Source organism: Polyodon spathula, chromosome 6 (assembly GCF_017654505.1).
Source record: "Polyodon spathula isolate WHYD16114869_AA chromosome 6, ASM1765450v1, whole genome shotgun sequence".
Lineage (NCBI taxonomy): Eukaryota > Metazoa > Chordata > Actinopteri > Acipenseriformes > Polyodontidae > Polyodon > Polyodon spathula.
In genome coordinates this window covers 28,465,948-28,481,499 of record NC_054539.1, presented here as the reverse complement: position 1 = coordinate 28,481,499, position 15,552 = coordinate 28,465,948, and the positions used below count along the sequence as shown (strand labels likewise).

At 37.6% G+C, this 15,552-nt stretch overlaps 1 protein-coding gene across 2 annotated transcripts in view; it reads right to left on the bottom strand.

Moving 5' to 3' along the window:
* kctd3 (potassium channel tetramerization domain containing 3) overlaps positions 1 to 13,002 on the bottom strand; it is a 33,933-nt gene extending 20,931 nt beyond the window's left edge. For both annotated transcript variants that reach the window (XM_041252709.1, XM_041252710.1), the window contains exons 1-8: positions 12,574 to 13,002; positions 10,196 to 10,249; positions 8,754 to 8,799; positions 4,759 to 4,832; positions 4,012 to 4,070; positions 2,387 to 2,467; positions 1,786 to 1,965; positions 931 to 1,021 (exon numbers count right to left, since the gene is read on the bottom strand). In XM_041252709.1, the coding sequence (XP_041108643.1) occupies positions 931 to 1,021; positions 1,786 to 1,965; positions 2,387 to 2,467; positions 4,012 to 4,070; positions 4,759 to 4,832; positions 8,754 to 8,799; positions 10,196 to 10,249; positions 12,574 to 12,644 (656 nt within the window). In that variant the 5' untranslated portion in view covers positions 12,645 to 13,002. The remainder of the gene's footprint in view (positions 1 to 930; positions 1,022 to 1,785; positions 1,966 to 2,386; positions 2,468 to 4,011; positions 4,071 to 4,758; positions 4,833 to 8,753; positions 8,800 to 10,195; positions 10,250 to 12,573) is intronic.
* Positions 13,003 to 15,552: the final 2,550 nt, after the last annotated feature.

Sequence of the window (15,552 nt, the reverse complement as noted above, 5' to 3'; positions counted from 1 at the left end):
TGAATGGCTCCACTGCAGACCCGCAGGCGCCCTATCAGCCACAGGGGTCGCTGGTGCGCGGTGATCCTTGGATTGCCCTGCCGACCTAAGCCCTCCCTAGCCGGGCGGTGCTCAGCCAATTGTGCGCTGCCTTCTGGGAACCCCCGGTCACGGTTGGCAGCGACATAGCCTGGATTCGAACCTGCGATCTCCAGGATATAGGGCGCATCCTGCACTCCATGCAGAGCCCCCATGTATTTTCAAATTACAACTACAATTATTACATTTCTAGCAGGATACAATACATGGGATCAGAAATTGATCTCAAACATCTCTACAATTCCCTTCACTCCAGTTTGCAAGATCCTTCATAGTTATCTGGAATTTGCTAAATACAGTCAATTCCCATTAAGATGAACTCGGATTAAACACATTTCCTGATACTATAAATTTTGTATATGGTCCAGGACAAATTTAGCAGTCGCTTACTGTAAATTACTTCTATAATATGAATTCACCAACACAAATGACCTGTTTGGTTGAATTATTTTGCAAAAAACATGCATTATCCTTTCAGACAGGTGTAAGGGTAGAAAGATGTTGCTGCAGAGTTCAACCTTCTCACAAACACTTTCTGAACCATTTTGAAACACCTTGAAACAGTAACAGGATTGCAAACAGCAAAAGTCTTCAGCGTTTCTAACTTGCTCAATACCCTGATGTTGAGGACGCCATGCATTTATGGTTTAGAAATGGGACATACAAAAGTTCACTTCAATAAAATGCACAGTACTTCTAAATGTATGATACTTTTGAATGTACAGTAATTGAAATTTCAGTGTTCCTGCTGGCCCCTTAACATTGTTATTAATGAGAGAAAACTGTATAACGTAATATAGTCTGTGTGCTGGATTTAACCATGTTTGAGAAAGAAATGGTTTAGATAGATACCTGTAACAAACCACAAAATGTGCATATGTAACTACAATCCAGTTGTGATGGCCTGCAACTATTAGCACTTTCCGTGGATCCACAGGGGAACCTGTAGAAGGGGAAAACCACACAATTAGCTTATACTGTACACAGATAACTCTAAATTTTCCTAATGTATGCATGTCATTCAATGACTCAAACTCCCAATACAAGATTGTATTTTTTTTGCTCCATAGTGTTATCATGCAAGTGTAACATGGAGAGACATCCTACAGTTTCAGAATAATTTGCGCGTATTCTTTATTTTACATTTGGGGGATAAATCATTTGAAATCCTAGTGTCCTTCATTATTTTGTGCATGGTTTTCATTTACTACAATTTTTTTTTTTTTTAAAGATTTGTTTTGAATGTCAATTACCGTGTTTACAAATGCTCAATGTGAAACATCTTCCAGGTTGCTAAAGGCTAAATCTGGTCTCATTACACGCCCCAACTGTTATTCTTATCCACCTTCCCTCTTAGCGTTATCTAGTCTACACCCCAGAATGCAACCCTTGTTAAACCCCTCTGGCCCAAATATAATGTGTGGTTGTGCCCTACAAACCCATTCCCACAGAACTTGAAGCCCAAACAAAGCATGAGCAGATCAGTCTGCATCCAGTAGGTTAAACTTGGATAAAGTAGTCAATTTCCAACAGTGGTGCCATAATTATCCAGGCCCTTGTGCAGCTTTTCTAAATAAAATCAGTTACTTTTCTTGAAACTTCATTACCTGAAACATGGATGTGGAATGGGTATTTCTGTGAATTTTGAGCCCTGTCTTAGTTTAAAAAAACAAACAACATCATATCTAAATAAATCTCTATGCTTACCAAGCCTCGCTGGTCCCTCTGCAGCCCCAACCCCACCCAAAATGGCCTGTAGACAGCTCCCTGGAGCCCCCCCTTCAGAAACGCTCTGCCCAGCTCTTTCTTCTGGTGGAAGGACTGCTGCTGCTGGAGCTGCTGGTTGTGCTGGTGCTGAAGCAGCACTGACCTTACGACTGGGAATAGCTGCCATTAGGAAAAGAACAAAGGGTTGCACATTTATATTGTTCACTAAATTGATGCTGAAGTTTGAGCTCACAATGTGAGGATTTCCAAGCAAACTCAATTAATCTTGTAAACTGTTAAATATACAAATAGTTAGCTCGCAAATGCATACAGAACTTTTTTTTTTTTACGAATATTGAGTTATAAAAACTATTGCCTAAATCTATACATACAAATAAACACCTCATGTTGTTAGTCTGAGGTTTTTACACCCACTCCAGTTTTGTATCATTAATCTAATTTTGTTTTCTGCAATATCTGCCCCAGAGAGACCAAATGAAGCATCACTATTTATGTTTAAAATCAAAAACGACTTATTTATATCAGAATAAACAGCCTATATACAATGTTAATGTAATGTCATTAGTTGTAAATATGTTACCTGGTGGAGGGAGGTATCCATGGAAGAGAACACTGCCACATGATGATCGATCCAGTTCCTCACATAACAGCAGCCTTCGTACTTGAAAACCCACAAGAACAAACCAAATATACCAAACAGTATTTTAGACTTGAACACGTTTGAAAAAACAGAACACAAATCTGTACCTTATATGTATCTAAACAGTCAACAAAAAGCACAGGAAAAATAGATAGGTATATTGGTTAATTTCTTAATTGCAATTCAGTATTATGCTTGATGCAACAAATATGGGCTGTCACTTAACTCTACCTCAAAATGTGTACCTATGGAAAAACTAAGTTCCTGCTGCCATTGTTTGTTTTCAAGTACGAAATGTAACCATTACTGTATGTGTATTCACCTCTAAAAGACCCGAAACCTGAATAAGATATATCAAAGCTGCTCACAGAGCCTGTGACGAGTCTCGGTACAGCTGCATAAAAGCAGCATGTTTTCACATATTCGGGGTTGTGTGTTCGGTGAGTGGAGAACGGGTGTGGAGAGGAGAGAATTAAGAACAAGAAAGCGAAAAAGTAATTTAGATGACCGTTGTTTTCACTCACCTTGTTTGTCTGTTAGTCGACTGTTTGTGTAAGTTTTAGTCCGTTTTGTTTGTCTGTTTATTTTGGCTTCACGTGCCATGTGCTGTTTTTGTTACAACTTTTTTATTTTCTGTTCTGTTTATTTATTATTATTTATTAATACAACCAAACTCCACCTCTCTTGTTGTTTATTTCCTGGCTCTGGTCTGACGTCACCCACTCCGGCCATCTTTGTGACACGTGGTGTTAGGTTAGAAGTGGGATTACCAGCGCAGACCAGAGCAGGAAGCGCAATTTCTTGTTTAAAAAAAACAAAACAAAAACAAAAAAAAATGCCTATGAGCTGGCCAACTTGATTCCCCCCCCCAAAAAAAACTCACTGCCACGGACATATGCAATGCAGCAGTGTGGGCTACTCCCCATACCTGTACTAGGTTCGACAGACTGAATGTCGTGGATCCTCAAAACCCTGGCTTTGGAACTAGATTAAGAGCGGCTTCCCAGTCCAACACAGGCATAGAGGTGAGGGGGGGTCCATATGATAACAGACAAGGCAGCCTCTCTGCTTGTAGCATTCTAGTCATTCTGCAATCTTGCCACTGCAGCGGTTTTGGTACTCACCCCTACGGTAATGGTTACAGTTGGTACGTGAAAGGGAATGTTATTATCATAGCCCTGGTTCCCTGAAATAGAAATTTAACCATTAACCGTCAATGTCGCTGCATCCATGATTGCAGCAGGCTTGAAGGAAAAATGTCAGAGATTTGTGAACGCAGTACTTTTATGCCCTCGGGGGTGGGCCATGACTGCGTCACAGGCTCTGCGAGCACATTTGATATTTCTTATTCAGGTTTTTAAGAGGTAAATACCAATATGGTAATGGTAATGATTATGATAGTTTTCACTCATTGTTTTTTATTCAAATATAAATACTTTATTTTTATTTTTATAAAAAAAAAAAAAAAAGTACAAGACATTTTTCTGTCTTTCAGTATTCCCTCAACTCAAATGGATTTATTTCTGATAAAAATGTAATTCAAGCTGAATGAATCACAAACCTACCTAATGGTGTTATTCCATAAAACTCAGCTTCATGTCGGAGAACATTAATGTTCACTCCCCTGCATGGCAAAGCACAATGATTTCACACAGAATAATGTTTTACATAGACTACTTTAAAAACCTTTGCACGGTCCTGGTCAAACAGGGGTCAGAATTGTTTTAACAGTACAGGTATCAGTATTGCCATGTTTTTGCTCAAAGGTTTTCCACACTGAAACATGGTTTGGTTTTGTATTTCTTTTTAGTTCAGTCTTCCAATAGTTTCAGCAGTTTCTCTTCTTCCCTTATTTAATACATTAAACATACAATGCAACACATGTTTCACATTTTTGGTGAATTATCAATAAGCAGAATGTGTGTTGGGCCAGTGGCTATTTCCATGCAATAGCGCTGATGGCTTGTTAATGTCAAGCCCTAAACATGATTTATAATTAAGCGATAATCGGTTTTTAAGTCTACAAGTGAAAAAATGCTTTTTTTCCCCCTCCAGCTGAAACTAGTTCTTTTTCATAGACTACCGACATCAAAAGCTGAAGTGTATTGTGACAATCTACTGCAATGCAGATTGTTTGGAAAAGTCATGATAAGGTACAGCAGGTGGTATTGCCTCCCAGAGACATTCCATTATTGGTTGTTCCTGTGGTTAAACCAATGATATTATTTTTCTATAGTTACATACCATACATCTACCCTTGAACATTGTCAAATAAATAAGTGGATGTTCTGACAGATTGTGTTTTTGCTTACCGGAGATCTAATTCTTTGGTTCGAAGGAAATTTAAAATAGGTGCAAATGCTGTTGGGTCTCTGTCAATAAATATCTGTAAAAAGACATATAAAATAAAATGACAAAGGGTTGCAACAGTGTGTTTCCTATGATAACTAAGAAACACAAAGCACAGCATTGGTTTGATGTTTTTATGCAAAATATGACTTTACATTACAATACAATTAACTAATTTTCTTCTGGGCTAGCATAATAAAATGTAAACTGAATTCAAGTGGGTTGTTATAACCATGATACACCAGTAGATGGCAAAAAAGTAATTTGTATTTTACTTTGCCAGGGTTTAAGGTATAAGTGGATGGAGATATGAAAAAAGTGATATTCCAGGGCATGAAATAACCGAAAGCACCAGCCGCAATTGCCCCAGTTGCTTGACGCAATGCCTCTCAAATTAAAGCACCAGCACATCTGATCTATAACCCACTCACAAACCTGCTCAGTGTCAGCTGGCTCATTCTGTAACAACTCAATTTAATCTCGTTCTGCGAGAAAATGATTCATTATCATAATCTATTATTGTTGCCATTCTTTTTACTGTGCACCTCCCAGCACTAAGCCACGTGAAAGATGTACTGGATCAAATACTGGGCAAACAGAGGGAGGAACGCTGTTAGACTGAGCTCAGTATGACAGCCCCTTCAGGAATTTTCAATCACATGTTTTCACTGACAGTGTCACTGTGTGATTTTTCTGTCTGTGAGCTCCATGCTAACTCAAAAAAGTTTAAAAAGAAAGAAGGAAGAAGAGCTGTCTAAAGTGGCAGAGAAGTGTTCTGGGATTTACATAATGTTCAGATAAGAAATGGGTGCACAACAATTCGTCCCCGACAACAGTAATATTAATGTGAACTTACATAAATTGGTTGAGCTTCTGTTAAGAGTCACTTGCACAGAGTGCATTACACTGTATTTGTCTCATTTAGGCATTTCAAAAAAAAAAAAAAAAAACACAAACAGGATTTTCACGACATTTCTTTAGCAGCTGCAATTTAATTTCTTTTCGATACTGTCCACTATTTCATATACACTATACACCTTATCCTCACCCCTCAATCACAAAAGCACAGGGGCTGACACTAGTAAGCAAGTAGTAAGTAGATAGTAGGTCCAGTAGCTGTTAATTTATACATTTAAAAAAAAATAAACACATTTTTACCTACCGTTTTCATTTTAATGAATAAACCAAATTACCACACAGTGTATTTAAATCAGAAAGTTTTTGATAGGACCACATTACACTAAACGAAGTAAAGCGATCTTTATATGAATTTGTCTTGTATATTAATTTGTGAATATCCTTATACTTACTAGTAAACCCTATATTTAAATTTGCTTTTTTAATTTACAGGTTGGTAAAAAAAACACACACAATGTATACCACATTACATATATTCTATGAGCATATATATTTTATAAGGAGACCTGATTCTATGCTTCAAATTGCAACACTTTAAATTCAACAGTGCAATACACATTCCAACTCTAATAGAAATTTAATTGCTGCCGTTGCTGTTTTGTAATTGTGTTATTCCCCCCAAAAACACCAACGCTAAAAATGAACACACAACAAGCAGATAACTGTTAGATTTGCTCAAATTCTTACACCAAAAAAACCCCACAAAAAGCAAGTAGCTATGACATAGTTCAAGTAGCAGCTGCCAGCATTATGAAACGAATAGGAGAGATAACATAATAGTAAACGAAACACAATCTTGATAAGTGCATCGATTTCTGTTTTCATTTATTTGTGTGTAATACATTCTCACTGCCTTACGTAGTTCTGCTTTTTAACTAGTAAGTAAAACGTGTGCTTTCACAAAAGGGGTGTATCTTTAAAAACAGCATACCTTTTTTTCAATTTTGTGTCCAGCAATGCACCATAATAAAACTGTAAATCCAACTGTAAATTTCGAGAATCGTGAAACTATATATAGTCTCTCAAATGTAAACATCTAACATTATGTACATATCCATATCATTGTAATGCTGAGCACTCCAGTTTTTTTTTTTTTTTCAAAGCCGTGTTGTTTGTACAGGTTTTGTAACAGAAGTTAGCAAACTACAGTTGCGCAGACACTGCAGGCTGAACAACTCATTGACCACTATCGTTACTAAACTCCAGCCATGGGTAAATTTTCAGCCAGTTTGCCTGAAAATCTTTTTAAACTTTCCCTTCACTGGCATCGCTTATTTGTGCTGTTGCATCACCAAGGCTGTATATCTAAGCTGAATCTATCCGTTCACACTTGCGATTTGAGGTGGCCCAGGGTTGCCCTCTCTCATATGTGAAAGTTCCAAAAAAGAAAAGGCAGCCCAGGTTCGGCCCAGATTTAGGCTGTTTTGAAGTGGCCCAGGGCCTGCAATCCGAGATCAGGGCTGGCCTTTACATATATATGAATGCAAAGCAGATTTAGCGTCAGCTTTTCGTATCACGTGACCAATGTGGTATGTAGCTCAGTACGCGTGCTATAGGTAAACAGAAAGGTGAATCTGTGCTAGGCAAGACGGCAGTGGATCAATATTGAATAGTAATTATTTCTACATCATACAACTTTAATTATAAAAATAGCAGTGTGAACAGGGTCTATGTATTAGTCAGAGCTGTGTGACCGAGTGCAGTCAAGAAAATACCCTGAATTCATATTTATTTATTTATTACTTTGTATTTTTTCATTATGAAAGTCTGTTGTTTAAATAGATTTTTTTTACACCATTTTATTTTTACAATGGAAAAGTGAACTATATTTTATTTTTGTAACAATCTGTATGCGAATCACTCAGAAAACATTGCTTTCTGTTTGTTTGAATTAAAATGTCATCAACATACTAGGCTCTGTTTTTCTTTTTCGTTGTTTTATGAATGAGTATGAAATGCCCTTGGTGCCCTTGGGGTGGATTTATTTTTTTTTTTTTTTTTTTTTTCCTTTTTGCCCCCTAGAACTGCTTTGGTGCCCCTGAATCTTCACCCCCCACCCCCCACCCAAAGGTAACATTGCCTTAACTTCTTGCCCTGATAGTCATATATAGTTAATGAATCCTGGTAGGTGAAGTAACATTAGATCTAAAATAGTTAAAAAACCAATTGTGGTACTACGCCTCACATACCCAGGGTTCTTCCCAGGAATTCTATATAGCCGGGCAACAGAACATTATAGCCTGGAGCACTTAACGGAAAAATATATTACATACCTTACCTTAAATACATAAATACGACAAAGAATTTGAATAATGTGGTGTTTTTCGTTGGCTATATCTGGTTGAGCTTTTTATGTTGTACATTTTCTTTTTCATTACTGTTTTTTATTATGGTAAATTACCATGCTTAAGTAGGGACTGTACGAGTTCACAAAAAAAAAAAAAAAAAGCATAACCTTTTCATTTTCTTTTTTTGCTTAATTACCAAGCTTACTGCTTAATTTAAATTGTTTTCTTTATGTCACGTTTTCAGGGCATTTTGTTAACGCATGTCTATTTTTGTTTTTCAATGTACTACATTTGTATGTACACTTGTTTTGACCCCCTGCATTCACTGTTACTATTTTTGCTTTGAAAATAATTGGTTATTTTTTAAGCAGTCATTTTTAACGTTTTAGCATCTCGAAGTGATTGACACAGAAAACCTGCCCCTTCAACTCTCTGATTGGTAAAATGTTGTCAAGACGTAACACAGCTGTCAAGTGGTCCCAAGATTTTTTTTTCACCCAGTAACGCACAGCTGATCTAGTCTGCTAGAAGCACAATCAATCCTTATTGTTAAAGGCACAGTAGCGCCTGTAAGATGGGCGGATCAGCTTTTTTCAGCTGGGCGGTGACAGACACTTTTCCGGGAGGCTCGCCTGGCTGAAAAGGTCTGGGGAGAACCCTGATACATCTCATCTCAGTGTTTAAGGTTTTAGACAATAACATCAATATTTGTCCCTTTTCTGTTATTGCGTTTTAAAGAATGTAATACTCACTGCTCCAGTTCCATCCCTTAGAGTTGATATTCTCCCACTGAGCAAACTGCAAAACAAAACCTTGTCAGTAATGTAAAGCATTCTGAAAGGATGGAGTATACCTCACAGACTTCAAAGCAGTATACTTAACATCCGAAAAAATATATTAAAGTGAAAAAATGAAACTAAATACTGTGCACAATTACAGTACAGTGCCAACAGAACCGAGATGTTATCAAGTAACTATTGTTATTAGAAAACGTTTATTAAAAAATGTCTACTTTTTCATCTTTAATTAGAAATAGAATACATTTGATTTTAGTTCACCATCAATTTTAAGGTACAGTAATGCTTCTACTAGGGATGCACCAAATCCAGGATTCTGTTTCCGATTCGGCCCGAATACCTACTTTTTGAGCAGGGTTTGGATTCTGCCGAATTCTTAGGATTCGGTGAACTAAACTGAATAAAAAATAAAACGGTGCACAGAAATATATATTTTTTGTAACTTTACAACTGTCAGATGTGCAAGATGTTGTTGAACAATATGCTTTAGTAAATGACATTTTACATTATTGCAATGTGCCAATACAAGTTGAGCCATTTGGGAACTGCTGTGTTCTATTAAAATATTTTTAAACTATTTTGTAGTCTGTTTGATATGTGTTACACACACGGTGCATTTAAATCAATGTGGGTTTTATTTCACAGAGAGATTCGGGTCACTCATCACGGTAGTTTTTTCGTCATAGCTCGTCTCAGATCAGATGAAACAGGTTGAAACGTCATTAAAGAAAATAAAGGGTTATGGCAAAGATGCAGCTCTCATTTCTTGTAAAGGTAAAGTAAACGGTTGTATTTTGACGTTTCTGTTGTGGGGGAGGGGGCTTGTGGTAAATTGTGTAAGTTTCAAAATGAAATGTTTTTTCAGGGATATATTTTCATTGAGTAATAAAAATACCATTAACTAAAAGGCTCATAACTATGGATTGTGCGCGTCCCTTGTAAAGTAGCTGACAGAGTTTTTTCATTCAACAGTTTCCTAAAATTTTCTTGAGTTTTTTTAGATTCGGTATTCGGCCGAATCCCAAAAACTTGAATTCGGTGCATCCCTAGTTTCTACTTTATGGCTCCAAGAATTTGGGTTGATTCAAACTTAAAGACAAGTGCTTGCAATATTATGGCACATACATATTAACATCAGATTTGTTACTTTTAAAATCAAATTATTCTCTTGTCTCTGATAATTGTACTCTTTGAAGTTATGCAATTCAGGTACACATTGAGGTATCTCAGACTGGGTCTCTTTCCTCACAAGGTTCCCTTTCCCATGCAAGTCACAGGCATGGAGGCGAGCGATATTAATGAAGCTGGAAGCTTTGCTATTTCTCAATTCCTTATCAATTGTGGTCACATCGAGGGAGCACCACTGGGGTATTAATAACGTTTGTAAAGCATTTTACCTTGAGAAGAAGGAGTCTGGAATCCACATTAGTGTTTGTCTTGAGGTGCTGAACCTGTAAGCCAAACACAATTGAGAAGACAAATAAAGCTGATGTTTACACCAATTGAGATCTATCCCAGCAAAACAGACGATAGCAATGCCATGTAGTGTTCTTCAGCTGCTGGTATCAGAGGCTATTGAACATTATTGGTAAGGTTGAGAAAAATTTGCATTTAACAACTGAAATTACAAAGAAGGAGCATTTCACATTCCACTAAAATGATGGAATAAAATCATTAATGGACAATCAACAAAACATATTTTATTGCAGAGACATTTAAAACAACAGTTTGTAGTACCTAATTTTACTACTTGTACATAATACTGTGTAGTTTTTACAAGAAGCTCTTTATAAGTGGACACAGACATCTGGATTCAAAATGGTTACAGACAACTCAAGTCAACTTGTGATTTCAGCGGTCCCTGGATATATCACTGAAGTGTGAATCAACAATTGTTTAACACAATGGCCCCAACATTAGAGGGGAATTGTGTCACAACAAAGTGTTCTGTGTTACTGGAAACAATGTACATTTCTGAAGCTATTGACTCCAATATTAGGACTTTTAAAGTTTAACTAGAGTTAGGTGCCACTGCAGGTGTTATTTGATCCACAATGTGAAAGACACAGACTACTGAATTCAAGGTTTACTTTTTTTTTTGTTAGCGACTGTAATGTTCAAGACTTTGCTTCATCTTTCTATTTCCTTATCAGAATGTGTTTTCTTGGGTGTGGGGCAGGACGGTGATGCTATAACTCTGAGCCCCAGTTACTCTTAGCAGTCACCGTCAAGTCGGACTTTGATATCTACTGAAGATTATTCAGAAATTATTGGCATAATTAAAACATAGAACATTTCTTACCAGGTTTGTATCTGGATTGTTAGGAGTTAGTGTGTTTATTCTATACCTGAGTGCAGGAAAATTAAATATTTATAACAACCTGTTGTTAACACTCCTCAAAATGCCTTTACTGTTTCCAGAGGCATTCAATATCTGCAGTTTCTGTAAAAATTAAATAAGTAACCTCTTTGAATATCAAATCTAAAAGTACCAAGTGTTTCTATTCACAGCAGGCTCTGTGTATGTAAATGTTAAAATGTAACCTCATTTGTATAATGGAATGTCATGCTAGGGAATTTACTCACCTTAAATTTCTGCATTTTTTTAATGCTTCCGCTATGCATTGCTAAGTTGGAAATGATGGCAAGACTTAACGGTGAACTGTAATCCAATACTATTCTATGCCTATGCACTTGTGTAGAAATGCTCAATAATTAAAGTATATATACTCCAAACAAGAATTAAGTAGTCTGGAAAGCCAATGTAATGTTTGAGTTCCCTACAACCAAAGAGTACGTTTTGCAGAATGAAGTTAACAAATGTCTACTGAGGTACAATATAGTGTTTATAACTTTTTTAGTCAAAGCAGGGGCTCTCTTTTGCGCTCTAAAAAAAAAAATATTTTTTTATCAGAAAATAATTAGCTTTCTATTTGTTACTGTAGCAACGCTGTCCTGTATATTTTATAGCTCTCAGTCTCAATGTACTGTATCTATTCACTAAACTAAAAAAAAAAAAAGTTATTATCAGACAAGTAGCCCTAGAAGCTTATTTTAAAACAAACTACCAGCTTAATAGATTGTGTTCCTTTCATGACACTTGGCTGTCATTCCACATACTGCAGAGAAACAAAAGTAATTGAGTCAATAAGCACAGCACAGTGTTAATGTGCATATTGGGCAAAAAGGGTTTTTTAAAAGGGTGTTCTTGTGATTATCGTTTCCCAATGAAAGTAGCAGTACAGCCTACTGTATGACAACCAAATGCACAGACTACATTATCTATAAATTACAGTAAACTACACCACATTACACACTAGTCAAAACTGGTAGCGTATTACCTTTTCTAACTACCGGTTAGAACAATTCAATACATTAAACTACCGCTTACAACAATTCAATAAATTGAAGCAAAGTGATTTCACTTGACGTTAAATTATTCATAGCACGAAATTGGTCTAACGCGGTACTGTTAGCTATGGATCGGTTCTCTCAACTATAATACACAATTTCTACAAATACCGTAACAGAAAGCAGCTGCTCTTAAATTAAATTAGTTGGATGCACTAAATACGCAAATGATAAACGTATCTCAACAAAAATGAATTACGTCTGACATAAACACAAAATAAATGACACGAGACCCAGCATCCTCCATTGGCATCTGAGACTTGGGCCTTGTGGTGCTGACCTCCAATTTATATCCTGCCTCTGAATGAAACTAATTTGCTTAACCTATCAGAGAATGAATGAATTTTACCAGCCACTCTCTTACCTTGTGCCACCGACGTTCAGCTGGATGATTTCCCCAGTTCCTGAAGCAAAACTGTTACAATTCCCGTCCATCTTTCTCCACCCTCCAGGGTTCCCACCAGCAGGATTTGTACGTTTCTTTTCTTACTTTTTTTTTTTCTTTTTTTTTTTAAAGGGGTTTAAAATACATAAACACGCAACTTAATAAACCGATTTCAATCCCGAATGCGGGAGAGCAATCGGGCCAAGTTAGGTGTCATTGAAAAGTGTGCATGTTTGTGTATTCTATGGGATCTGGTATTGTTATACTGGAAATATATTTATCAGATGATGGGAACTCCGTCGTGTTGCCATAAACCAGGCAGTGTTACTTTCTCTGCCTTCCTTTTAGTTTGCACCAGACGCAGCTTCATTACGTCATTGAGTCCTGGCTTTCACCAAGCAGCTAAAAACACTGTACAGCGTGTTGGTTTTTTTTTTTTTTTTTTTTTTTTTTCCCATTAGGTTACATCACAGTTGTAGTTTTCTTTCTGCCGCCCTGTTTTCGTAGGAAGAGATACCGGTTTTAAATATACTGCATTTATATTATGTACTTTACTTTGAAGGCGAGTTTCAGCTAAAACATTTAAAACGCTATACATTTTATGAAACGTTACTCTACCCATTTTTTTTTTGCTCTTAAAGGGATAAACTTCCAATCAATCCCAATGAAGGTCAAGAGATGTTAAACCTCTATGGGACTTCTACATGCACAAATGACACAAAGAAAAGCAGAATTTTCTAGGAGTCAGAAACATTTCACCAATTGAATTTTACTGTATATCATCACATGACTTATTTATCTAATACAATTGTAGTTTTGGGGCATGTGATCAAACTGTTTGGTATCTGGGGAAGTTACAGAGACTGTGACCTGCTTTGAGACACATGGTTCAAGGGCAGCATGGTAAGCTCATTTTGAAGTACATAATTCACACAAAACCTGTTAGAAAAAATATGTTGTGCTTCTTTAAATTGTTTTCTTGGGATTTCATGTATTATTCATGTAATTTTGAAAAGAAAAAGACAACTCTAAATGACTGAAAAACCGTGTGTCATGTATACATGACAAAGTGTAAGGAGATAAATATTTTACTTCATGTTGGCATTGTTATGGCTAATGGAAACACAGTTGAATGGTGCATTTTTATGTCTTTTAGGTGGATGTCAGTAAGTTTTATGGTAGGAGAGGTGCTGCTGTTTCAATACCTGAGGATCGTAAAGAGAGTGATGCTTATGAGAGCAGTTCAGATGAAGAGAGGATTGAAAATGTAGTCATGACACAGGAGCAAAATGACAGCAGTGACAATGAAAGTGAAGGGAGTGGGTCAGAAAGTGAGGAGGAAACAGAGGTTCAGCCAGGGAGGGCAAATCACAGGTTACTGTGGAAGACTACTGTCCGTGCTCACTACCCAGCCCCTGTTTGGCAATCAAAGCTTCTCTTGGTGGAAGTAGTGCATTCCCCCAGCTATTATTTTTGACAGATGCTTGCCACAGAGTGTGTTCAGCACATTGTTGAGCAGTCCAATATCTATTCTCTACAAAAGAACATCAATGCACCTTTGAACTGCTCCTTGAAAAAAAATAGAGCAGTTTATTGGAGCTTCCTTCTACATGTCCATTTTTGGACTTCCAGCAACTCTCATATACTGGCAGCCAGAATCTCGAGTTGACAAGGTAGCGGATGCCATGCCAATGAAAAAATGAGAACAAATAAAAGCCAACCTCCATTATAGTGACAACAGTCTGGAATCAGCTTACCCAAGCAGAGATCCACTGTTCAAGTTGAGGACACTGCTCAACTTTGCGCTTGATAAAATGCGAAACATACCAATAGATGAACACCTTTGCGTGGATGTACAAATCATCCCATTCAAAGGGGCCAGTCGCCTGCAGCAGTACAATCCTAGAAAGCCCAAGAAATGGGGATATAAGTTGTACCTGCTTTGTGATCCGATGGGCATTCTCTACAACTCTGAGGTTCACAGTGGGAAGATTTCTCCTGTGGACGGAATGCCTGACCTCGGTGCCAGCAGCAACATCATCCTGAAACTGGCAAGCATCATACCTCGGATCAAAACTTAAAATTGTAACATGACAACTGGTTCACAAGTGTTGGCCTTGAAATTGAAATGGCAACAAGTGTTGTTTACTGCCTGGGCACAGTTAGTGCTAACAGATTGCAGGGGTGTTCAATCAAAAGTGATGCAGAGCTGAAGAGAATGGGGTGAGGCTCATTTGATGAAAAAGTGGCCTCATATGAAGGTGTGCAGCTCATTGCAAGCAAGTGGCAAGACAATCACTTTGTTACAATGCTGAGCACATTCTCTGGAGCATACCCTACATCTACTGTCCAAAGATGGGACAAGAAACAAAAGGAGATCATTAATGTGCAATGCCCATCCTCTGTCCTGACTTACAAGAAGTCAATGGGGGGAGTTGACCTGATGGACTCTTTGATCGCATAGTACCGCATGAAAATCTGATCAAAGAAATGGTATCTGCACATCTTTTTTCATCTCATGGACATGCTTTGTGTCACTGCCTGGTTGCTGTACCGTAGAGACTACCAGGCCCTTGACCAACCCAAAAGAGAAGAACTGAGTCTCTTGTAGTTCAAGACATCGGTGGCAGAAGTGCTCTGCAGGGAAGGAACAAGCAGTCAAGAGAAACGTGGCCGGCCCAACTCTGGAGAACTCCAACCTCAAAGGAAACGGCTACAAGTGAGAGGTGCAATGCCTCATCCAGAGATCAGGAAAGATGGCATCTCCCATTGGTCTCACTATGCAGAGAAGCAAGGGCGCTGCAAAAATGAGGGTTGCACTGGTCAAACCAGGGTGAAATGCCAGAAATGTGCAGTACACCTGTGCTTTACTCCAAAGAAAAACTGCTATTGTGACATCCACACAGAATACTGCTTTTTTATCCAGATGTTTGGCATGTTCTTTTTTTGTTATTGTTT